The sequence below is a fragment of the Pongo abelii genome, chromosome 14, assembly GCF_028885655.2.
Source record: "Pongo abelii isolate AG06213 chromosome 14, NHGRI_mPonAbe1-v2.0_pri, whole genome shotgun sequence".
NCBI lineage: Eukaryota > Metazoa > Chordata > Mammalia > Primates > Hominidae > Pongo > Pongo abelii.
Window position 1 is genome coordinate 22,853,689 of NC_071999.2, and position 26,337 is coordinate 22,880,025.

At 46.0% G+C, this 26,337-nt stretch overlaps 1 protein-coding gene across 1 annotated transcript; it reads right to left on the reverse strand.

Moving 5' to 3' along the window:
- Nucleotides 1–3,456: 3,456 nt before the first annotated feature.
- LOC134759920 (small ribosomal subunit protein eS12-like) lies at nt 3,457–3,908 on the reverse strand. Its single transcript, XM_063715073.1, has one exon. It carries the CDS (start codon nt 3,880–3,882, stop codon nt 3,457–3,459), a length of 426 nt encoding a protein of 141 aa, XP_063571143.1. The 5' UTR covers nt 3,883–3,908.
- Between the last annotated feature and the right edge of the window lie 22,429 nt (nt 3,909–26,337).

Sequence of the window (26,337 nt, forward strand, 5' to 3'; positions counted from 1 at the left end):
CCTCTTTTTCTTTCCTTCTTCTTCTTCTCCTCTTCTCCCTCCCCTCTCCTTCCTTTTATTACACACATTATATTCATCTTGAGCGTGGAAAAGCTTCCAGTTAGGTTGCACAGCCAGCAAAGGGAAGCAGGGTTTATTTATTTATTTATTAAATGAGATGGGGGCCTCACTGTGTTGCCCAAGCTGGTCTGGAACTCCTGGGCTTAAGCAGCCCTCCTGCTTCGGCCTTCCAAAGCCCATACCTGGGATTATAGGCATAAGCCACCTTGCCCAGCCCAGGAGCAGTTTATCATGCATTTCTGTATGATCGGCTAAGGTGAACTTCAGTGAAAACTATGCAATACGTTTGTAAAAAATCTACTCTTGTTTTGGTACCACAAAAATACTGAGGCTCATACCGAAAGTGAGGAATTTGAGGATTATTATCTTTTAATAGAAAAGGATATTACTGTAACAACGAAATACTAGGAAATCACCAGGTCCAGTCCAGATGGGAGGCACGGTGGAACATTGAAGGAGGTGACAGGAAAGAACTGAGGTAGATGCCTCCTCTTCTGGTCTGGTTTCTTGAGCAACTGTTGTTTTCCATTGTCCTGCACTTTGCCATCATCCCTTCATCCAACTCCTCTGAATTCAGAATAATTGCTGAAGTCTGTCTGGCAGATCCTTAAGAGGAGTTTCCAATCTTTACATGCTTCAGAAGTAAATTTCAGCAAAACACCTCTCAGTCTGGCTAGGCAGGGATTCTGAATCTTTTCTGAGCCATGAACCCTTTGACAGTCCAGGGAAGTCTGTGGACACTTCTCAGAAGATTTTCTAATGCATAAAATAAGATAAAATACATATGATTACAAAGGAAACCAATGTTATTGAAATAACCACGATCATGTGTATTAGTCCATTCTCCCGCTGCCAATAAAGACACACCTGAGGCTGGGTAATTTAAAAAAGAAAGAGGTTTAATTAACTCACAGTTCAGCATGACAGGGGAGGCCTCAGGAAACTTACAACCTCGGTGGAAGGGGAAAAAAACGTCCTTACTCATACGGTGGCAGGAAGGAGAATGAGTTACAGCGAAGGGGGAGGCCCCTTATAAACCATCAGATCTCGTGAGAACTCACTATCACAAGAACAGAATGAGGGAAACCGCCACCGTGATTCAATTACCTCCACTTGGTCCCTCCCAGGACACATGGAGATTATGGGAACTACAATTCAAGATGAGATTTGGGTGGGGACACAGCCAAACCATATCTTCATACATTTTAAAAATCTGATTATGTAGTGATATGTGTGTGTGTGTTTATTCATGCATTAGAATCTGATGGGAGATCTAGCAACTTCCATAGTTTTGAAGTAAGATTAACCATAAATGGTATTTGAAGAATAACTACAACAATTATAATGTCATATGAAAATATCTATGATTTCTCTGGGAGACAAAGTCACAGGTACTGCTAATATACTTGGATGTGCTGCCTACATTCATAACAAAAGAGAATGCTGAATTTCAGCTAGAAATCCCTAGACTTGTGTCCCTTTCATGAAGGGGCAGCCTGGTAAAAGGCTTAATGTAGAATTAAATATTAGGCATGATTACAATATATGGCAGGTCATTTGGTTTCCTTCCGAATGCAATGACATTTCTGGAGTAATCAGTAAATATTTTTCAAAAATTTGGAAAAAGGAGAAGTCTGGCTAACAAAAGAAGGCTTTAATAAATCCTAACTAGATTTCAAAAAAAACAAAACAAAACCCAAAAGCCATGTATTTTTGCAGTCAGTGCTTAAAAAGGGATTTTAGGACAGGCACGGTGGCTCATGCCTGTAATCCTAGCACTTTGGGAGGCCAAGGTGGGCAGATCACTTGAGGCCAGTTCGAGACCAGCCTGGCCAACATAGCGAAACCCTGTCTCTATTAAAAATACAAAAATTAGCCGGGCATGGTGGTGGGTGCCTGTAATCCCAGCTACTTGGGAGGCTGAGGCAGGAGAATCGCCTAGGAGGTGGAGGTTGCAGTGAGCTGAGATTGTGCCACTGCACTCCAGCCTGGGTGACAGAGCAAGACCCTATGTCAAAAACAACAACAACAACAACAAAACGGATTTTAAAAGTAGTAGCAGTAAACAGCTGAACTTCTGGTGAAGCAACCACACAAATTTTCCAAAACTAATTGGATATCAAATAATCTGTTTTCTACTGATATAATTGACTTAACTAGATCATAGAGCTCCTAGGTTCATTTTGGTAGGTAATGGTAACTGCCAAAGAATTCTGAAGTGATTAGGATTACCTGTTCTCCCATATCTCACTACCAGCTGATAAGGAAAGCAAGTCTCAGCCCAAATTCAGACACACACACACAGATAGTTATTAGACAGACATTTATTAGCAAAGCAAGCACAAAACAGTTCATAAAACCTATTCTGTAAGCTTAAAGAAGTTCTAGCACTCTCTCCTTTTTGTTGCTCTGTCCAGACCCTTGCTGTGGTAGTTGCAACAACATTCCTAGGATGCAAAGGTTGGCCCCTGGGCTGAGAAGCCCTCACAACTCAGGCCAGACCCCCAGAGTACAGTCTGCAGACCTCTCCACTCTTTGCAAGAGACCAATCCATACTCAAATGTCTTTAATTTCACCAAATGGTGCCCTATTTCTATCATTTATCTTGCCAAATGACAAGACACTATTTTCGTCAATAAAAGCCCATTTTTGATACCCAGTATGCTTGTTAGAGAAGTTGAGGTTGCTGATGGAGACAGAGAACAGAGGGACCAGTCATAACCACCTGAAAAGGATCTTCCCTCTGATGTGATGCTAGCTGACCACTCCTGCACTACGCATTCTTCTGTCTGCCCCAACATTTTATTACAAAAATTCAACAGCAAACTTGATAATGTACAATGAACACCAATATGCCACCAGCTACATCAAGAGTTCTCAAATTTTAACTAGTACCAGAATCACCTGGAGAGCTGGTCAAAATACAGATTGCTGGGCCTCCCCCAGAGTCTCTGATTCAGTGGGTCTGACCTGAAAATGTGCATTTTTGTTTGAGTTTTATTATTATTATTACTACTATTATTTTGAGATAGATGGAGTTTCACTCTGCCACCCAGGCCGGAGTGCAGTGGCACCATCTTAGCTCCTGCAACCTCTGCTTCCCCAGGCTGAAGCAATCCTCCCACCTCAGCCTCCTGAGTAGTTGGTACCACAGGCCCGCATCACCATGCCCAGCTAATTTTTTGTATTTTTGGTAGAGACAGGGTCTCGCCATGTTGCCCAGATTGCTTTCAAAGTCCTGAGATCAAATGATCCGCCTACCTCAGCCTCCCAAAGTGCTGGGATTAGAGGCATGAGCCACCGCACGAGGCAAAATGTGCATTTCTAGTAAGTTAGTTAGCTTTCTTCCTTCCTTCCTTCCTTCTTTCTTTCTTTCTGAGCCAAAGATTTATTTCTTCATTTCTTGCATTTGAAGTACTCTTCGAGGGACATCCTTGGCCTGAGGATGCCATAGCAAGGATGCCATATAGCAAGGATGCCATAGTCCTTAACTACTACACAACTGCAACCAACCACTTTACCGGGTTTCCCCTCTCTGTCAATTTTACAGAGGCCTACCCATTCCCCTAGTTTCTTGTTGCCATCAACCTTAATGAAGTTGATTTGGTGTTTAGCACAAATGGCTTCCGCCAACTTGACATACACAGTCTCATCACAGTTGGATGCAAGCACATAAAAATGGGCTTGGCGCTTGTCTAAGGGTTTGGCAGCTTCGCGAATTCCACGTGCTAGGCCATCGTGGATGAGGGCAGTCTTCAGCACCTCTTGTAAAGCAGTATTAACGTCCATTACACCTCCAGCAGCAATGCCTTCCTTGGCCATGGCGGTGGGTTACCGGTGAAGCCGAATCTTGATCTCACCCAAGCCTCTGCCTCCGCATGACTTCGCAGCGACAGGGAAAGAGTGCATTTCTAGTAAGTTTCTAGGTGATACAGATGCTGTTGGTTCCCGCACATCACTTTGAGAACCACAGACCTTGGTTCTGGTTTTGCTGTATTTATATCATCCCACATCTATCCACTAATCCCTCCATCCACCCATTCATCAGTCTTTTTTTCTTTTTTGACGGAGTCTTGCTTTGTCGCCCAGGCTGGAGTGCAGTGGCGCAATCTCGGCTCACTGCAATCTCTGCCTTCCGGGTTCAAGCGATTCTCCTGCCTCAGCCTCCCGAGTAGCTGGGATTACAGGCATGCGCCATCATGCCCCGCTAATTTTTGTATTTTTAGTAGAGACAGGGTTTCACCATGTGGCCAGGCTGGTCTTGAACTCCTGACCTCGTGATCCACCTGCCTCGGCCTCCCAAAGTGCTGGGATTACAGACGTGAGCCACCATGCCCGGCCGGGATTTTTTTTGGGGTAAAATTTACCTACAGTGAAATGTGGTATTAAAAATGTTCTAATTGGGAGGCCATTAGATTGTGCGGGGCGGGGGGGGCGGGTCTTAGCAGTTTAAGTTCCTAGTAAGCAAACAGAAGCCCCATGTAAAGAGTGAAAGAGAACTAGAGACTTTACCAATCAGAAACCACCAACTAACCTCTAATTAGGGCCTTTACACTTTAACCAATCAGATATGCTTTCTTTGTCTTGCTTCCTGGAACACTTTATAGAGGTTTCCTCTGCCACCCCTCCCAGGGGAATGCTAAGCTGCTTCTGGTTTCATGCTGTCCAATTCATGAATTGATGAATGCTCAAATAAACTCTAAAATTTAAATGTGCCAAAAGTTATCTGTTAACAGTGGACTGTGCAGTCTTTTTCTAAAGTTTATTGAAATATAATTTACATATGGTAAAATTCACTTTTTTTGCATATAATTCTATGAGTTTTGGCAAATACATACAGTTAGGCACCAAAATCAAGACACACAGCATTTCCCTTGATAAAAATGTCCCATGCCTGTAATCCTAGTACTTTGTGAGGCCGAGGTGGGCAGATCACTTGGGCCCAGGAGTTTGAGACCAGCCTGGGCAACACAGTGAAACCCTGTCTCTACAAAAAAATACAGAAATCAGCCTGGTGTGGTAATGCCCACCTGTAGTCCCAGCTACTTGGAAGGCTGAGGTGGGACTATCGATTGAGCTTGGTAGGCAGAGGTTGCAGTGAGCCAAGATAGTGCCACTGCACTCCAGCCTGGGTGACAGAACAAGACCCTGTCTCAAAAATAAATAAATAAATAAATAAAAATATAAAAGAATCATTTAACAAAATATAGTAATTTTTGTAGACAAGGAAGAACATTTAATGCCGGCAAATGAGGCTGCCACTCTCATACATTAGTCTTGAAGGTCTGGACTACCTTTCTGGAAAGCCATTTGTCATCAGGATATTTAAATGTTACAGCTTTATAAATAAAATGTCCCATCATGCCACTATGTAGTAAATAACTGCCCCAACTTTCAGCCCTTGACAGCCACTGATCTGTTTTCTACCTTTATAGTTTTGCCTTTCCCTGAATGTCATACTAATGAAATCATACAGCATGTAGCTTTTTGAGTCTAGCTTCTTTCACTTAGCGTACTGCATTTTGAGATTCAGGCATGCTACTCTGTATATCTGTAGTTCATTCCTTTTATGCTGATAGCACACTGTTAGCTAGAACTTCTTATAATTAAATTTGAATCCGATTGGCACACACATGATATCACAAAGTTGGCTGAAGTATTTTATTTATTTTGTTTTTTACTTTTAAAATATTTTGATACTAGAGACCTCTCTATGGCAGGTTTGAACTTCTGCCTCAAGCGATCCTCCTGCCTCAGCCTCCCAAAGTGCTGAGAATGTAAGCATAAGCCACCGTGCCCAGCATTTTTTTTTTTAAGACAGGGTCTCACTATGTTGCCCAGGCTGGAGGGCAGTAGCACAATCATAGCTCATTGTAACCTCAAACTCATGGGCTCAAGTGATCCTCCCCTCTCAGCTTCCCAAAGTGTTGAGGTTACAGCGGTGAGCCACCGTGCCTGGACAACTGAAATATTTTAAAGTAAATTACAAGGCCAGGTATGGTGGCTGGTTCCTATAATCCCAGCACTTTGGGAAGCCAAGGCAGGAGAAATGTTCGAGACCATCCTGGGCAACATAGTGAGACCCATCTCCATAAAACATTTTTTAAACATTAGCTAGGCATGGTGGTACATGTCTGTAGTCCCAGCTACTCAGGAGGCTGAGGTGGGAGAATAACTTGAACCTAGAAGGTCAAGGCTTCAGTGAGCTGTGATCATGCCACTGCACTCCAGTCTGGGCAAAAGAGTGAAACTCTGTCTTGAATGAATGAATGAATGAATGAAGTAAATTACAGCTATCTTCACACCTGTTGGCATGATAATGCCCATGTGCTGGACTCTGGCCTTAGTCACAGCCTGCCTCTCACCTTCCCTGCTCCCTGGTGATGTTTGCTACTCTGCAGCCTGTGATTTCCTTAAAATGACTTAATGCAGCCTGGCGCTCTGTGTACTCTCTCCACCCTCTCCTAGTAACTCTTGGGCAAATGCTTTCTATAATTCCATGGGTTGCCAGCCATGCTGCCTGAAATTTAGGTAAACTCTCCATGTAATCATAACATTACCCTTTCTCTTGGACCAATTTCTCCTTCTCTTGAACCAATTTCTCCTTCAAGTCAACACATTTCTCCTTCTCCTTTTTTTTTTTTGAGACGGAGTCTTGCTCTGTCACCCAGGCTGGAGTGCAGTGGTGCGATCTTGGCTCACTGCAACCTCTGCCTCCCAGGCTCAAGCCATTCTCCTGCCTCAGCCTCCCGAGTAGCTGGGATTACAGGCACCTGCCATCATGCCCAGCTAATTTTTGTATTTTTAGTAGAGACGGAGTTTCACCATGTTGATCAGGCTGGTGTTGAACTCCTGACCTCAAATGATCCACTCGCCTCAGCCTCCCAAGGTGCTGGGATTACAGGCATGAGCCACCGCGCCCGGCCAAATTTTTGTATTTTTAGTAGAGATGGGGTTTCACTATGTTGGCCAGGCTGCTCATGAACTCCTGACCTCAGGTGATCCACCCACCTCGACCTCCCAAAGTGCTGAGATTACAGGCACGAGCCACTACGCCTGGCCCATTAAGCCATTTTTTAAAAAGGAGAAAAAGAGTGAGATTAATTTTAGGGATATACTTTATTTAACCTAAAATTTCAACATGTAATCAATATCCAAAAAAGTATTAATTTACTTCCTGTTTTTTGTATTAAGTCTTCAAAATCTGATATATATTTTAACCTATAGCACATCTATAATAAAATTCAGACTAGTCACATTTTAAGAAACAAACGCCACACGTGGCTAGTGGCTATCATATTGGACTTCATCAGTCTAGAAGCAACCATTAACCAGGACCCCCTTAGTGGGAGGGAAAGGGTTGGGCTGTGAGTAATAACAATAACAAGAATAATATTTTAGAGCAAGTTTTGCTGTGCAGAGACTTTCATAGACATTTCTTGTGTGGTCTTTGTAGTATTGCTGTGAGATCATTATTTTCACCATCATGGTTTTGCCATAAGAAAATTAAGGCTCTGTGGCGTGAAAGTGGCTTTCTCAAGGATGCTCAGTAGGTGTTACAGCCTGGCTTCTCTTCCCACACAACCTCCCATTAGACAAACAGACTTCAATCTAGGTGCTACTGAGGAACATCAAAGCAAGTGGGACACCATCTCAATCATTTCCGATGATGAGACCCCAAGGAGGAATGCTCACATGAAAATGCCAAAAGGCCAGCGGACTTTAATGCTCATAAGAATTTCCAAGACACATTTGCTTATAATAAAGATTTTTGGGTCCCAAACCCTGGCATGCTTGTTCAGTAAGGCTCAGGTGGGAACCCCAAAATCTACATGCTTGTTTAGAGTTCCAGGTGATCCTGATACAGGTAGTCCTAAGAACCACAAATTTGGATACACTGGTGTGGAAGAAGGTACTGGACCTTCAGCCACAGGTCCAACTGATGAAATGAAATTCATGGCAGCTGTTCAGAAAGTTGTTTGACCTTAGGCAATTCAAGAAGCCTAGAGAGGTGGTATGTGCACAAAGTGGAATACTACAGAATTATAAAACATCATACTGTAGCAGATTTAATGACATGTCAAGATGCTTGTTAGGAGCGGTGCGGTGGCTTACGCCTGTAATCCCAGCACTTTGGGAGGCCAAGTTGGGCAGATTGCTTGAGCTCAGGAGTTTGATACCAGACTGGGCAACATGGTGAAACCCGTCTCTAATAAAGATACAAAAAATTAGTCCGGCGTGGTGGTGCATGCCTGTGGTACCAGCTACTCCAGAGGCTGAGGTGGGAGGCGGAGGTTGCAGTGAGCTGAGATCGTGCCACTGTACTCCAGCCTGGGTGAGAGTGAGACCCTGTCTGAAACAAAACAAAAGAAACAAACAAACAAACATACATACACACAAACAAAACCCCCAAAATGTTTTTTATATATTGTGTAAAAAGGAGGTTACTAGGTTTATTTTTTATTTTTATTTTTGTAGTATGTTATACTCTAATGAAAAGTTTTTTTAATCACACCTGTAATCCCAGCACTTTGGGAGGCCGAGGAGGGCAGATCACTTGAGGTCAGGAGTTCGAGACCAGCCTGGCCAACATGGTGAAACCCCATCTCTACTAAAAATACAAAAATTACCTGGGCATGGTGGCAGGTGTCTGTAATCCCAGCTACTTGGGAGGCTGAGGCAGGAGAATGGCTTGAACTGGGGAGGCAGAGCTTGCAGTGAGCCGAGATTATGCCATTGCACTCCAGCCTGCACTCTAGCCTGGGCAATAAGAACGAAACTCTGTTTCAAAAAAAAAGAAAAGAAAAGTTTTTTAAAAAGGAGATTACCAAATGTTACAGTTTCATTCTATATTTGTAGAAAAGGTTATATACGTATGTTATTTATTATATAAAATTATACATTTAAGGCCGAGCGGTGGCTCATACCTGTAAACCCAACTCTTTGAGAGGCTGAGGTGGGAGAACTACTTGAGGCCAAGAGTTTGAGACCAGCCTGGCAACAAAGTAAGACTGCGTGTCTAAAAAATAAAAATAAAAATAAAAATATAATATAATAAAAATAAAAATAAAAAATAAGCCCAGCATGGCGGTGCGTGCCAGTAGTCCCAGCTACTTGGGAGGCTGAGGTGGGAGGATCTTGAGCGTCATGATTGTGGCACTGCACTCCAGCCTAGGTGACAGAGGAAGACTCCATCTCTAAAAAATAAATAAATAGATAATATGCATATATTGATAACTTCGAGATAGATACCGGCATGTGTGCCTGTGTCTGCATATATGTAATATTAAGGACATTTTCTTGAAAATGAAAGCATCTTCTAAAGGAAAAAAGAAAAGTTTTCCCAGCAGCCCTAGCTGGGAAAGCATTAATAAGGTCAAGTAGCTCTTCCAGAGCGAGCCTCTCCTCGCTGCAGTGCAGGGACAAGTACTGACTGCTGAGGACTCCCAGCTTCCTGGACACCTTGATGCCCCCACGGCACAGGAGGGCCCTTCTGGGTGTTGACCTGGCTCAGCCCTTCTCGGAGAAAGCAGGGCCCATCCCGCAGGCACGGGAAGCTTCAGTGGTGGAGAATTAAAGCAAACGGAAAAGCATCTTCCGAAAAGATGTGCTCTCCTGTCATGCTGTCCTGAATTTGTGACCCAAATCTTCTCAGACAGCTTTAGACATTAGTGAAAGCATCAGTCTTAAGAAAACTTGTTCATGTTTCCAGGGAAATGTCTTATTTTCATGCACAGGTTAAAATTCCACACATTTCTGACAATTAAATGTCAGAAATCTATCATTTTTTCTCAATTTAAGGAAATACCTTTGTTAGAGATTCAACTGTGTCCCCAAAAATGTTGGAGTTCTAACTTCCAGTAAGTTCAGAATGTGACCTCTTTTGGAAATGGGGTCTTTGCCGAGGTAATCAAGAAAAAATGAGGTCAATCCAATATGACTGGTGTCCTTGTAAGAAGGGGATATTTGGGCCGGGCACGGTGGCTCATGCCTGTAATCCCAGCACTGTGGGAGGCCGAGGCAGGCGGATCACCTGAGGTCAGGAGTTCGAGACCAGCCTGGCCAACATGGTGAAACTCCATCTCTACTAAAAATACAAAAAAATTAGCCAGGCATGGTGGCGCACTTGGCAGGCTGAGACATGAGAATTGCTTGAGCCCCGGGGTGGAGGTTGCAGTGAGCCGAGATTGCCCCACTGCCCTCCAGCCTGGGCAACAGAGTGAGACTCTGACTCAAACAACAACAACAACCAAAAAAAAAAAGAGGCGATTTGGACAAAGATAGGCAGAGACAGGGTGATGTTTGTACAAGCTGAGCAACACCGAAGGTTACCAGCAACCACCAGAAGCTGGGGGAGAAGCCTAGAACGGATTCCCCTCCCAGCCACAGGAGTCAACCCTGCCCATACTTTGATCTTGGGCTTCCAGCCTCCAAAACTGTGGGGGAAATAAATGTTGTTTAAGCTACCCCGTGTACAGTGGCACTTTGTTGTCACAGCCTGGGCAAATAGTACGTTTATTCTGTCTTGAAAAAATTATTATAATGGTAATATATGCTCATTGTAAAACATTTCAGAAAATGAAGGAAATTATGTGTTTGTCCATTTGGTTGTTATAACAAAATAAACATAAGAAAATTATTTCTGGCATTACTGGAGGCTGGGAAGTCCAACAGCAAGGCGCTGGCAGATTCCATGCCTGGTGAGGGTCCACTCCTTGGTTCCTAGACAGCCCTCTCCTGACTGTCTCCTCACATGGCCAAAGAAGTGAGGGTCTCTGAGGGCCTCTTTTTTTTTTTTTTTGTATTTATTCAAGCAAGTATAATTCTCAAGTTATCACAAAATTCCCCCCCCAAAAAAAATTTACAATCAGCAAAATAGCTTCCTTATTTCTAATGTATCATTTTCATATAATTCCATGGTTTCACTAATATTATATGTTATAATAAGCCTCCACTAGTCCCTCAAAACGATGATATAAATAATCAGTCTGTACAACCTAGCCTAGAGTAAAAAACTGAAACCAAGATTCCCAACGTTTTTCATAGCAGCCGGGCACACTTTGGTGACCCCAGCGAGAAACCTCTAGGCAGCAGCCAGGAGCTGTTCACCTTCCAGAAGCAGGGCCTGTGGCAGCCTGACAGGGAGAGGACATGGGGTCCAAAAACACAACTTGTTTCAAGGCAAACCTGAGGGAGGAACTTGGTCCGGAAGGAAGAGAAAACTAGTTCCTCAACCACCCCAAACACCGGAGTGTCAGGAAAGCAGTGAGCTGTCAGGGCACACTGTCCAGCCCGGACACAGCAGCTCAGCCAGTCACAGCTCCACCTCCAGCTTCTACAGCAGCAATTTCCAGTGGGAAAGAACACCTCATCTCCCCCTCATGTGAAAGATAAAATCATAAACAAAAAAATTGGTCAATGCTCGCATGAGTGGTGTCCATCCTGACCTGAGTCTCGCACTCCCTGCTGCCCCACCTGGAGCCGTGGGCTTCAGCACGTCCACAGGGACCCTGAGTCTACACTGCTCAGAACTGGCATCTGCATGACCATGAGGTCATGCTCTGCAGCAGGGTACCACCTAAAAACCTGTGTTGATATGTGGCTTGCACTGAAGAAGTGACCATGTAACTCAGCTGGGGAAAGTTCCAGTAGTATCCATGTTTTCTTAAAAGTCCAAACTGTAAAATGTATGTGACAAGTCAAGTTTTCTATGTTAAGAGTCTGGTGGTAGCAGATCAAACCTTAGGTCTTAGAATAAGGCTTTTCGCATTAGATAATCAGAGATGAGCACTGATTGGGAAGGAAGAACTACCCAGAAGGTCTTCCCAGGGCTTAACGGACACTTCCATTTTAAGTATGAGAGCAGCTTCCTGGGACACAGCACTCATGTCCTACATTTCTTGTCCAGGAAGATGTTTCTAGTGCTCTTCAATTGCATGTCTCCAAGAGGCAATCCCACCTCAACAGGGGTTAAAAGCAAAAACATTCACGACCAAAGTTCACCCAACCCAACAGAAAATAGCTCTATCATTCAACCTTCACATTTTATGTTCAAGTTTCAAAGACACTGCAGGGAAAAAGTTAGATCTTGTGGAGAACTAATGTGCAATCTTCACTTTCCTTGAACCGAGTTGACGTCATGGTGTCGTCTTTGGCACGTACAGTCTTTGAATAATAGTTGATGATCTTGCCATCCAGTTTATACTGATAGGGAATGCTCTCATAGGGCTTGAGGTCAAGGTCCACCACAGACATGGAGAAAGCAAACCTGGGCCTCGATGAAGGGATGACAGGCCTTTGATCAGATCTGGCATCCTGCAGACAGGGGGAGAGTGCGATCATGATGGAGCAGTCCTTGGCAGTCATGGCGATGCGGTACTGCTGCACCTTGAGGCCAAGGAGGGCGGATCACTTGAGGTCAGGAGTTAGAGACCAGCCTGGCCAACATGGTGAAACCCCATCTCTACTAAAAATACAAAAATTACCTAGGCATGGTGGCAGGTGTCTGTAATCCCAGCTACTTGGGAGGCTGAGGCAGGAGAATGGCCTGAACTGGGGAGGCGGAGCTTGCAGTGAGCCGAGATTATGCCATTGCACTCCAGCCTGCACTCCAGCCTGGGCAACAATAATGAAACTCGGTTTCAAAAAAAAAGGTCTGTCACAGTAACGACAGACAGTCATGCGTGACATCACTCGAGAGAGGAATAAACTCACGTTTTGGCTTAATCTCTACACACAGAATCTGCCGATGGTGCTCTGCAAAGTGGTAGGTCGGAAGTCTGGTTAAATGGAGAAGGCACATAGTGTAACCACTGAGAGTGTCCAGGTCCTTGTCACAGCGAGACTCTGGTCTTTCAGATTGTATCTTTATTTTATTTTTATTTTTTAAATTTTTTTGAGATGGAGTCTCACTGTGCCGCCCAGGCTGGAGTGCAGTGGCGCAATCTCGGCTCACTGCAATCTCTGCCTCCCGGGTTCAAGCGATTCTTCTGCCTCAGCCTCCCGAGTAGCTGGGACTACAGGCACGCACCATCACGCCCGGCTAACTTTTATATTTTTAGTACAGGCGGGGGTTTCACCATATTGGCCAGGCTGTTCTCGAACTCCTGACCTCGTGATCCGCCCACCTCGGCCTCCCAAAATGCTGGGATTACAGGCGTGAGCCACCGCACCCTGCCCAGATTGTATCTTTAAACGAAGCTGTTTCACAAACTCTAAAGGTGGCTGAACAACTTCCCCACAATGAACATAGTTCTCCCCCAAAAACTCCTTTATGACATTTTTGCCAAAGTCCACTATGTTCTGCAGGTGCTGAAATATCTCTTCCGAGGTCTTCTTCCTACTTGGAGGAAACTTCAGAAAACTCAGCAAGACACAGCGCTGCACGTGTGGTAGGTACCCCCATTAATTCGCGTCCATTAGCCCCTCTTCCATGCCCTGGCGCAGCCCTGGCGCCTCGCGGGCTGGGACGCAGGAACGCAAGCTGGGGGGCGGGAACGCGAGCTGGTGGCTGCCCGCCTCACTGGGCACCAGCCGTTGCCATCGGAGGAGGAGTGCCTGTCAGCTGCCGCCACCCACCCGACCCCGCCGCCGCGACTCGCAAGCTGTGGCCCTTTGGGGCTTCTTTTATAAGGGCACAAATCCTATTCATCGAGGCTCCACCCTCATGACCTAATCACCTTCCACAGGCCCCACCTCCTGCTACCATCACACCGATGGTTAGGATTTCAACACGTGAATGGGGCTGGGGTGACACAAACATTCACACTGGAGCAAGATGTAGAAGGAAGAAAAGGAACATCACCAGTGCTACCACCAAGAGACTTACTCCTCTGTGCACTCATTTGCCCATTCGGCAAATCTCTCATGGAGCAGGTGCCGCGCTGGAGGCCAGGGAGGGGCGGTGCAGCAGAGGCCTCGGCTTTGAGGAGTCAGGCAACAGACAGCAGTCAATCCACAAACACACCAGGTAGCTTAAGTGCGAGGAAGAGAGAGGAAGCAGGCATGAGCCACAGCGCCCGGCCCAGAATGTACATTTTTAAAGTTTGCTACAGTTGTCTAGTGACCTTCCAGAAGGTCATACTGATTTGCCCTCCACACAGCACTCTGTGGGTGTGCTTGTTTCCCTACATGCTTTCTAGTGCTATATCCAGAAATCCACCTTCAACAGTCTTATTTTCACTGGCACTAGCCAGTATAGTTTAAAAAGGAGATTTGGGCGGGGAGCAGTGGCTCACGCCTGTAATCCCAGAACTTTGGAAGGCCGAAGTGGGCGGATCACGAGGTCAGGAGATCGAGACCATCCTGGCTAACACGGTGAAACCCCGTCTCTACTAAAAATAAAAAAGCCGGGCGTGGTGGCGGGCGCCTGTAGTCCCAGCTACTCAGGAGGCTGAGGCAGGAGAATGGCGTGAACCCGGGAGGCGGGGCTTGCAGTGAGCAGAGATCACGCCACTGCACTCCAGCCTGGGAGACAGAGTGAGACTCCGTCTCAAAAAAAAAAAAAAAAAAGGAGATTTGGGGCCGGGCACAGTGGCTCATGCCTGTAATCCCAGCACTTTGGGAGGGCGAGGCAATCGAATCACTTGAGGTCAGGAGTTCAAGACTAGCCTGGCCAACGTGGTGAAACCCTGTTTCTACTAAAAATATAAAAATTAGACGGGCGTGGTGGCACACGCCTGTAATCCCAGCTACTCAGGAGGCTGCGGCAGGAGCATTACTTGAACCCGGGAGGCAGAGGTTGCAGTGAGCCGAGATCACGCCATTGCACTCCAGCCTGGGCGACAGAGCAAGATGCTGTCTCAAACAAACAAACAAACAAAACAACAACAACAAAAAAAACCCACTGTGGCTGGTGTCATCATTATTATTGCTGTTGTTCCTGCTGTTGGAACAGTACAAATGGGAAAAAAGTAAAAAGGAAGAGAGTTTACCAATTGTCTAAAATGAAATACCTAACAGGTTACAGAGTCAGGACTTAAACCTAGAAATTCTGACTCCTGCTCCAGTGCTTTTTCCAATTAAGCTGCTTTTTTTTTTTTTTTTTTTTTTTTAATTTATTAGTTTCCCTCTGCCTTCTTTTGTCTGTGACACACTGGGGTTCAGTGTGAGTGGGTGTAAATGAGCCTGGAACAACTCCTTGTGCCAAGCAGCAGGGAAGCCATCAGACACTGACAGGCCCATGTCAGTGAGTCCCTGGATGGAGTTGAAAGTGCCACTGGCTAAGGAAACATTTGAAAATTTCTAAATCTATGAATTCAAAAAGAGACTAAAAACAATGATGACCACAACTTCGTTGCTCACCCTTGAAGAATGCTAGGAACCAGCGTTTAAATTTGAAAACCGGCAAATAAAAGGAAAGCAGTAAGTATTTATTCTGTGCTTCCAATATGAACTGTACTACTGGGTAACCAGAGAGCTGACAGAGGGGCAGCTCCTATTTATAAAGTAATCCAGCTGATTAATGAAGAACAGAAAAATGAGAGTACCACCACATGCCACCCTTGTGTGAGATCTACCCAATGGCACACACACGCAAAGCACACAAAACCGAGCAGATGTTCTGTGTGAAAGTGCACACCACCACTGGTGAAGTGTTTCTGTAAAAGTTTTAAATTTAAATCTGACCCAGCATCTCAATCAATTTCTGGGAAATATAGGGGAACTTGCTAAGTGATGCATTGAAGTGAGGCTGCCATTGGTAAAGTCCAGGAGCTGAAAAACTCCACAGGACAAACAACCTGGCTTCTTCATCTGAAAATTTGCAAGGAAAAAAAGAGATGGAGGGCGAACTTATGGATTAAAAGAAAATTAAGTTGGGTGACTTTTATGTAATAGAAATGACACCTCAATCAAGCTGCTACAAAGAAACTAATTAAGAAGCTTATCAACCAGGACTCATAGGGCTCTTATTTGGATCCTGATTAGAAAAAAAAATGTACTAAAAAAGTTTTATGAGACAATTGGACATTTAAACACTGATTTCCAATTTGATAATCTCAAGGGATTAATGTTTTAAAAAATTATGTATAATAATGTTATTTTGGTTATGTTTTAGAAGAATCCTATCTTTTAGTGACGCTGAAATATTTATGGATAAAAGTAGATTATTTCTGGGATTTCTTCAAAATAATCTGGGATTGGGAAAGTAGGTGGGGTAGAAATGAACCAGGACAAACCCCTACTTGATACTTGTTGAAGCCGGATGAGATACCTGTGGGGTCATAGTACTATTCTCTCTACTCTTGCATATATTTGAAAATGTCCATGATAAGATCCAAGGTTTCAGTGTGCAGAGATTATGTAAAAGAATACTTCTCAGTCTGGGCATGGAGGCTCACACCTGTAATCCCAGTACTCTGGGAGGCCTAGGTGGGTGGATCATCTGAGGTTAGGAGTTCGAGACCAGCCTGGCCAACATGGTGAAACCCCGTCTCTACTAAAAATACAAAAATTAGCTGGGCATGGTGTTGCATGCCTGTAATCCCAGCTACTTGGGAGGCTGAGGCAGAAGAATCACTTGAACCCAGGGGGACAAAGGTTGCAGTGAGCCAAGATCACATGACTTCACTCCAGCCTGGACGAAAGAGAGAGAGAAAAAAAAAAGAATACTTCTCCCACCTTAACTGAAATTTTTAAAATTAGAGACAAATCAAATGGAGTCTAAGTTAATATTTTTGGTACATTCTTGGGATGAAATACCCTGCTCCCATTACAAATGCATATGTCCACAATATGTTGTAAGCAATAAACCAGCTTACAAATGTAATTTTAAATTTAATTTTAATTTAATTAAAACAGAAAAAAGGCATTATACGCCCATTGTAAAAAGCAACTCAAATAATACAGAGGGGAAGAAGGGAAAACTTCACCTCCTTTCTCCATCCCTGTTGATGGGACTCAGATTCCTCTTTCTTGTGTATTTCCTACAGACCTTTTCTGTGTGATTCATAGTTTTGGATTTTCCAGGTTGTCAGAGTTGGAATCATACAGTATGTTGCCTTTGCAGATGGGCTGCTTTCACTTAACAATATACATTTGAGGTTCCTCCATGTTTTTTATGGTTTAATAGCTCAGTTCATTCTAACACTGAATAACATCCCATTGTCGGGATGAACCACAGTTTATCCATTCACCTACAGAAGGACATCTTGGTTGCTTCCAAGTTTTGGCAGTTGTGAATAAAGCTGCTGTATTCCATGTGCAGGTTTTTGTGTGCACATAAGTTTTCAATTTATTTTGGTAAATACAAAGAAGCACAATTGCTGGATTGTATAGTAACAGTATGTTGAGTTTTCTAAGAAACCATCAACTGCCTTCCAAAGTGGCTGTTGGCTGGGCATAGTGGCTCATTGCAATTTGGTAGGCCGAGATGGGAGGATTGCTTGAGCTCAGCAAGGAGTGCAAGACCAGCCCCGGCAACATAGTGAGACACTCCATCTCTACAAAAAAAAGGAGAAAACAAAACAAACCAAAAAACTGATAGTGTTTGATATAGCAAATTTTTATTTATTTATTTATTTATTTTGAGATGGAGTTTCACTCTTGTTGCCCAGGCTGGAGTGCAGTGGCGCGATCTCAGCTCACTGCAACCTCTGCCTCCCGGGTTCAAGTGATTCTCCTGCCTTAGCCTCCCCAGTAGCTGGGATTACAGGCGCCCGCCACCATGCCCAGCTAATTTTGTATTTTTAGTAGAGATGGGGGTTTCACCATGTTAGTCAGGCTGGTCTTGAACTCCTGACCTCAGGTGATCTGCAAGTGCTGGGATTACAGGCGTGAGCCACTGTGCCTGGCCCACGTTTTTACAGTTAGTTTATATCTTACAATTTTCATTGGTAGTTTCATTGTAGGTTTAAGTAATAAACCAGGAAACTTTAAAAAATAGATGATAGATAAATCCCTCAAGGGCTTCCCGGTGCCCTCGGGATAACATACAACTTTCTTACTGGTACTTTCTATGTTCTTTATAACTGGTTCCTGCTCACTCTCCAACCCCAACTCTCCTCTGTAGCCAGCCCCCTAAGCATTCCATCCTCTGTCCTTTGCACATATGTTCAACTCTGTCTGAAGGCCAGCCCTGCACACCTTCCCCCAGCAATCTCTATTTATCCTTTAAGTCTCGATGTAGAATCATTTATTCCATGAAGCTGCCCTGGTGTTCCCCTCCCCCAACCCAACACTTTGAACTTCCCTAGTATAGCGCTTTTCACCAGATGACAGTTGTCTAGTTGTTTGATGTCTTCTGAGGAGGTCAGCCAGCCCTGTGACCAGAAGGCATGAGCCCTGAGTTAAGTCTTCCTCACTGTTCTGTTCCTAGCCCCTAGCAGAGGAAGCCCAGCTCCACCATGGGCTCTGGCCAAATGTCTGTTTTCTGACTTCTTCTTGTCCCTATTGTAAGGTCCCTCTCTCAGAGAACTCCACGTGTCTTTCATGGGGCCCAGGCTCCTTTAGCTGCTCTCCCCGTGGCATGGAGGGTGTGCGGGACAGCACGAGGCTGCTCGGGCCACGTGTTCGGGAGCCTCACCCTGCCACGGCCGCTGCACTACCCTCGTGCCCTGAGGAGCTCTGGGCTCCCTGAGCTGTGGGATCCCCTCAGTCTTTTCTGAGGTTTCTACCAGCCTTTATCTAGTCTGAGTCAGGTTGCTTTTCAGAGACATCATCAAAGTTTAACTCTATCAACATCACCAATTAGGATGGTGCAAATCCAGAGCACAGACTTATGACCTGGCGAGGATGTGCAGCAACAGGAACTCTCATTCACTGCTGGTGGAATGCAAAATGGTGCAGCCACCCTGGTCTTTTTGTTTGTTTTGTAGAGACAGGGTCTCTCTCCATTGTCCAGGCTGGAGTGCAGTGGCATGATCATAGCTGACTGCAGCCTGGAATTCCTGGGCTGAAGCCATATCCTCCTATCTGGGCCTCCCAAGTAGCTGGGACTACAGGTGCATACCACCACACCCGGCTAAGTTTTGTTTTTTTTTTTTTGAGAACGAGTCTGGCTCTGTCGCCCAGGCTGGAGTGCAGTGGCGCGATCTCGGCTCACTGCAAGCTCTGCCTCCCGGGTTCACGCCATTCTCCTGCCTCAGCCTCCTGAGTAGCTGGGATTACAGGCACCCGCCACCACATCCGCTAATTGTTTTTGAACTTTTAATAGAGACTGGGTTTCACCGTGGTCTTGATCTCCTGACTTCGTGATCCGCCCGCCTCGGCCTCCCAAAGTGCTGGGATCACAGGCGTGAGCCATGGCACCCAGCATTTTTTTTTTTTTTTTTTTTTTTTTTTGAGACAGAGTCTTGCTCTGTCGCCCAGGCTGGAGTGCAGGGGTGTGATCTTGGCTCACTGCAACCTCTGCCTTCTAGATTCAAGTGATACTCCTGCCTCAGCCTCCTGAGTAGCTGGGATTACAGGCATGCACTACCACGCCCGGCTAATTTTTGTATTTTTAGTAGAGATGGAGTTTCACCATGTTGGCCAGGCTGGTCTCGAACTCCTGACCTCAGGTGATTCACCTGCCTCCCTCCCAAAGTGTTGGGATTACAGGCGTGAGCCACTGCGTCCGGCCAACATTGAATATTATTAGTATTTGTAGAGATGGGGGGGGTCTCACTATGTTACCCAGGCTAGTCTCGAACTTTTGAGCGATCCTCTTGCCTCAGCTTCCCAAAGTGCTAGGATTACAAGTGTGAGCCACCACACCTAGCCAAAAGCCACAAGTTATTGATATAGCAAGAAGAACTTCACATAATTTAAACTAAAACAATGCTACTGTTTGAATGTGTTCCCTTCAAATTTCAGGTGTTGACATTTAATGGCCAATGTGATAATATTAAGAGGTGGCCTTTTAAAAGGTGATTAGACCATGAGGGCTCCTCCCTGGTGAATGGGATTAAGACCCCTATTAAAAAGGTTTCTCTTTCTCCCTCTCCCTCTTCCTCTCCCTCTCCCTCTCCCTCTCCCTCTCCCGTCTCCCTCTCCCTCTCCCGTCTCCCTCTCCCGTCTCCCTCTCCTTTTTTCGGTCTCCGTCTGTTGCCAAAGCTGGACTGCAACCTCCCTGCCTCGGGATCCTGTGATTCTCCTGCCTCGGCCTGCCGAGTGCCTGGGATTGCAGGCGCGCGCCGCCACGCCTGACTGGTTTTTGTATTTTTGGTGGAGACGGGGTTTCGCCATGTTGACCGGGCTGGTCTCCAGCTCCTGGCCTCAAGTGATCTGCCCATCTCTGCCTCCTGAGGTGCTGGGATTGCAGACGGAGTCTCGCTCACTCAATGCTCAATGTTGCTCAGGCTGGAGTGCAGTGGCGTGATCTGGGCTCACTACAACCTCCACCTCCCAGCCACCTGCCTTGGCCTCCTAAAGTGCTAAGATTACAGCCTCTGCCCGCCGCCACCCCGTCTAGGAAGTGAGGAGCGTCTCTGCCTGGCCGCCCATCGTCTGGGATGTGAGGAGCCCCTCTGCCCGGCCGCCCCGTCTGGGAAGTGAGGAGCGCTTCTGCCCGGCCGCCCTGTCTGGCAGGTGTACCCAACAGCTCCGAAGAGACAGCGACCATCGGGAGCGGGCCATGAGGTCGATGGCGGTTTTGTTGAAAAGAAGGGGGGGAAGTGTGGGGAAAGGAAGGAGAGATCAGATTGTTGCTGTGTCTGTGTAGAAAGAAGTGGGCATAGGAGACTCCATTTTGTTCTGACTAGGAGAAATTCTTCTGCCTTGGGATGCTGTTGATTTATGGCCTTTCCCCCAGCCCCCCGCTCTCTGAAACATGTGCTGTGTCAACTCAGGGTTAAATGGATTAAGGGCGGTGCAAGATGTGCTTTGTTAAACAGATGCTTGAAGGCAGCATGCTCTTTAAGAGTCATCACCACTCCCCAATCTCAAGTACCCAGGGGCACAAACACTGCAGAAGGCCGCAGAGACCTCTGCCTAGGAAAACCAGAGACCTTTGTTCATGTGTTTATCTCCTGACCTTCTCTCTACTATTATCCTATGACCCTGCCATATCCCCCTCTCCGAGAAACACCCAAGAATCATCAATAAATACTTAATTAAAAAAAAAAAAAAAGGTTTCATGTGGCATTCAAGTCTTGCCTCTTCTGCCTTCTGCCATGTGAGGACGCAGAGTCCCTCTGCTCCAGAAGACGCAGCCACAAGGTGGCATCTGGAAGCAGAGTCGCCCTCAGAGACTACACACCTGCCAGCATCCTGATCTAAGACCTCCCAGCCTCCATAGAACTGTGAGAAATAGAGTGTGAGACATCAAGTGTATTGGTTAAAAAAAAAAAAAAATTAGAACTGTGAGAAATAAAGTTCTGGGTTTTTTTTGTTTTGTTTTGTTTTTTTGATGGAATTTTGCACTGTCACCCAGGCTGGGGTGCAGTGGCACGATCTCAGCTCACTGCAGCCTCTGCCTCCCGGGTTCAAGCGATTCACCAGCCTCAACCTCCTGAGTAGCTGGGATTACAGGTGCCTGCCACCATGCCTGGCTAATTTTTGTATTTTTAGTAGAGACGAGGTTTTGCCATGTTGGCCAGGCTGGTCTTGAACTCCTGACCTCAGGTGATCCACCCGCCTCGGCCTCCCAAAGTGCTGGGATTACAGGTGTGAGCCACCGTGCCCAGCCTGTTCTTTATAAATTACCTAGTCTCAGGTATTTTGTTACAGTGGCAGGAACAGACTAATACAAACAGCAAAAGTAATTAACGATTTAAGATGTGATGGCAATGATGTAATTGAAAGTTTAAGATGACCAAGAAGCACCGAGTGGTTTGAAGCCAGGAATGCCATGATTAGCTTGATGGATTAAGCAGATGCTTGGGCTGTAGTGTGGAGACTGGAAGGGAGAAGGCAAACCTGGGACCTGGGAGGCCAGGCAGGAAACTTGTCCACCAGGCAGGAGGGAGGGAGCCCTGAGCCAGGCTATGGCAAGGGTGACCAGAGAGCCTGACCAGGACCTGGTTTGCATAGAACAAGCCCTATTTACACCTGTTGTCCTGGGGCCCCACGCATTCTCAAATGAATCCCAGTTGCAAGGCTGGGCGCGGTGGCTCATGCCTGTAATCCCAGCAGTTTGGGAGGCCGAGATGGGCGGATCATCTGAGGTCAGGAGTTTGAGACTAGCCTGGCCAACATGGTGAAACCCCATCTCTAATAATAACACAAAAATTAGCTGGGCATGGTGGCGCACACCTGTAATCCCAGCTACTTGGGAGGCTGAGACAGGAGAATTGCTTGAACCCAGGAGGTGGAGGTTGCAGTGAGCCGAGATCATGCCATTACACTTCAGCCTGGGTGACAAGAGTGAAACTCCGTCTCAAAAAAAAAAAAAATGCATTTAATACACTTAACCTAAACAAGGTGTGGTGGCATGAGCCTATGATCCCAGCTACTCAGGAGGCTAAGTCGGGAGGACCACTTGAGGCCAGGAGTTCGCTGTGTGCTGTGATCACACTTGTGAATAGCCACCACACTCCAGCCTAGGCAACACAGCAAGATCTGTCTCTTAAAAAAAAAAAAAAAAAAAAAAAGACACCTAGCTGGGCACAGTGGCTCATGCCTATAATCCCAGCACTTTGGGAGGCCGAGGCGGGCAGATCATTTGAGGTCAGGAGTTTGAGACCAGCCTGGCCAACATGGTGAAACCCCATCTCTACTAAAAATACAAAAATTAGCTGGGCTTGGTGGCGCACACCTGTGGTCCCAGCTACTCAGGAGGCTGAGGTGAGTGAATCACCTGAACCCGGGAGGCAGAGGTTGCAGTGAGCTGAGAGCATGCCACTGCACTCCAGCCTGGGTGACAGAGCAAGACTCCGTCTCAGAAAAAAAAAAAAAAAAAAAGACACCTAACTTACTGAACATCATAGCTTAGCCTCGCCTATCTTAACATCTACAGACACTTACATTAGCCTACAGTTGGGGAAATCATCTAACGAAAAGCCTATTTTGTGATGAAGTGTTGAATATCTCATACAGTTTATTGAATACTGTGCTGAAAGTGAACACAGAAGGGCTGTATGAGAACTCCAAGTACATACGGTTCCTACTGAATGAGTGTTGCTTTCACGCCACCACAAAGTCAAAAATCTTAAGTTGAACGTCAGGGACATCTGTACGATATCACGTGTTATACTGGGGACAAGGGTGTCTTGGGGTGAAGGGGAGGGCAAGGAATGACCAGGGCTAGGGCCATGAATTTTAGCAGGTCCATGGCCATGCAGCCTGAGACTCGCCCGCAGCGCACGGTGGCTCTGTGATTGAGTTCCTGCACTGAGATGTGATTGGAAGAGACGTGACAACGTCCTTGCAAATGATGGTGAGGCCTTCCCCCATTGCCCCTTCTCCTGCTTTTTTGCAGAAAACATCAACAACCAGAGCCTTCCCCCAGGGAAGGATGGCAGAGCTGTCCCACAAGCCTGGGGCACCACATCGGGACTGTACGTGAAAGCAAAAAGAGCTCCTCTATTATTTAGGCCTTTGTTTTTCTATCTTCTTGTTACAGCAGTGTAGCCTGTGCACTAAAACACAGTAGGCATTTGCTTAATAGACTGTGTAGGAGTTTTAGATGGAAGTCCCCACTCATCACTACTGTTACCCTTAAATAGGTTTAATCTCTTAGATTCCCCAAGTCTTGGACTCAACTGTAGACCTTTTGCTCTGGACTTCTTTTTTTTTTTTTTTTTTTTTGAGATGGAGTCTTGCTTTGTCACTGCAACCTCCGCCTCCTGGGTTCAAGCGATGCTTCTGCCTCAGCCTCCCTAGTAGCTGGGACTACAGGCATGTGCCATCACTCCCAGCTAATTTTTATATTTTTAGTAGAGATGGGGTTTCACTATATTGCCCAGGCTGATCTCAAACTCCTGACCTCATGATCCACCTGCCTTGGCCTCCCAAAGTGCTGGGATTACAGGCTTACAGGTGTGAGCCACTGCACCTGGCTTGCCCTGGACTTTTACTGAATGGTCCCTAGGATGAGTTCCCCCCATTAAGGCCACAGAAAAACTGGGAAGCAGTAAGAAGCCTATATACGGAGACTGGCCTTAGAGGAAAGGGCTCAGCCACAGGGCTGAGCCAGGCCTGGTTTCCCTTCTAGCTGTCTGTGGATGTGCTGAGCCACGCGGGGGAAGCCACGTGGCAAGTTGCTTGAGTTTGGTCCTCTATGTTAGGCTAAAGGGGTAAGTAAAATAAAGTTGACAAATGGTGAGCGGCTGCAGAGGGCTCAGGAAGAAAGCACAGATGTCCCATCCATCCTTCAGACATGCGGGGGAGAGTTCCTGGTGTGATGAAGCCTTCTAGGCCACCCTGCTGAGTATACCCTGTGTTTACTGCGGCAGCAGCTGTGTGCAGGCAACGGAGCTGGCAGGAAGCAGCACCAAGCAGAATGAGACACTGCTCTTGCCACCAAGGGGCTAATGGGGCAGTGAGGAGACAGAAAGACTCTTTTTTTTTTTTTTTTTTTTTTTTTTGAGATGCAGTTTTGCTCTTGTTGCCCAGGCTGGAGTGCAATGGCAGGATCTTGGCTCACCGCAACCTCTGCCTCCCGGGTTCAAGCAATTCTCCTGCCTCAGCCTCCCGAGTAGCTGGGAGTACAGGCAAGCGCCACCATGCCCAGCTAATTTTATATTTTTAGTAGAGACGGGGTTTCTCCATGTTGGTCAGGCTGGTCTCAAACGCCCGACCTCAGGTGTTCCACCTTCCTCGGCCTCCCAGAGTGCTGGGATTACAGGCATGAGCCACTGCACCCGGCTGAGACAGAAAGACTCTTAACCATAATGTGATGCAAAGGAAACTCCAAATCTGTGGTTGGTCCTTTCAGACCTCCTGAAGTGCTGGTGGCCGGCATCCTAGAGACCCCACCCTCACCTGCGGTGCTGCCTGCCAACCTGGGCTCATGGCACGTAAGGATGAGATCACTGCTCCGCTTGGTTTGTCAAAGCTCACTTTAGAGGCAGTGCAGCACCCCGCCCCCAATTCAGAGAAACACTGGGTATGTTGTCTGCAACTTCAGATATGTGGGATAAACAAACCCCTACTCAAGTGGAAACTAATCCTGCCGTTTTTCTCTGCCTTTGCAATTCATCAAAGCATCCGTCCTCAAAGTCTCAGTGTCTCATGTGTGCCTTCCAATGGATCTTTCTTCTTGCCACGATAAATGGCATACTTTTATCTTTTTTTTTTTTTTTTGAGACAGGATCTCGCTCTGTTGCCCAGTCTAGAGTGCAGTGGTGATCACAGCTCACTGCAGTCTCAAACTCCCGGGCTCAAGTGATCCTCCTGTCTCAGCCTCCTGAGAAGCTGGGACTACAGGCACACGCTACCATGCCTGGCTAATTTTTTGTGTGTTTAGTAGAGATGGGGTCTTCCTGTGTTGCCCAGGCAGTTCTTAAACTTCTGGGCTCATGTGATTCCCCTAACTTGGCCTCCCAAAGTGCTAGGATTACAGGTGCTTAGCCTAGTTTTATCCTTAATAGGCCTCCTTTAAGGTGTTGCAATCTTTCAGTTCATTTTGGCTTAAGGTTTGTATTTTTCTTTTTCTGATGGTGGCCTGCTGGTTGAAAAGGCCTGGGTTCTGAACACGGGGTGCAATTTGTAAGGATTGCATTTGGAGCAGGTGACATTACTTAAGCTGTGTTTCCATCCTGGGGTACCTCCAACCAACAAAGTCAAAGATGTAAAATACATTAATGGAGCATTTTTTCCTTTGGCCTGCAATAGAAAACTCTAAAGAATTAAAAGAAGAAAAAAAGAAGGAAGACTCCTATACATGTATGTACAAAATATATGTATATCTGCTATGGACAGAATGTCTGTGTCCCCCCCAAAATTCGAATGTTGACATTCTAACCTCCATTATGATAGTATTAGGAGGTGGAGCCTTCGGGAAATAATTAGGTCGTGAGAATTGCGCCTTCATGAATGGGTTTAATGCTCTTATAAGAAGAGAATAAGAGAGCGTCCCCTCTCTCTCTGTGTCTCTGTCTCTGTGTCTCTGTGCCATGTGAGGAGGCAACAAGAAATCAACCTTCTCTTAGCCAGGAAGAAGGCCCTCACCAAGAACTCCAGCCATGCTGACATCTTGATCTCTGACTTTCAGGTTCCAGACCTGTGAGAATAAATGTTTGTTGTTTAAGCCACCCAGTCTATGGTAATTTGCTATAGCAGCCTGAGCTAAGAATAGGGGTGTGTGTGTGTGTGTGTGTGTGTGTGTGTGTGTGTGAAAATGATGAATACAGTATCATTACAATTAATGAGGTGCCTAATGGTGGTTGCCAGGAGTAGGGGGAGGGACATAAGGAC

Coding starts and splice junctions, on each gene's coding strand:
- LOC134759920 (XM_063715073.1), bottom strand. CDS start 3,882: ATGGCCAAGGAAGGCATTGCTGCTGGAGGTGTAATGGACGTTAATACT.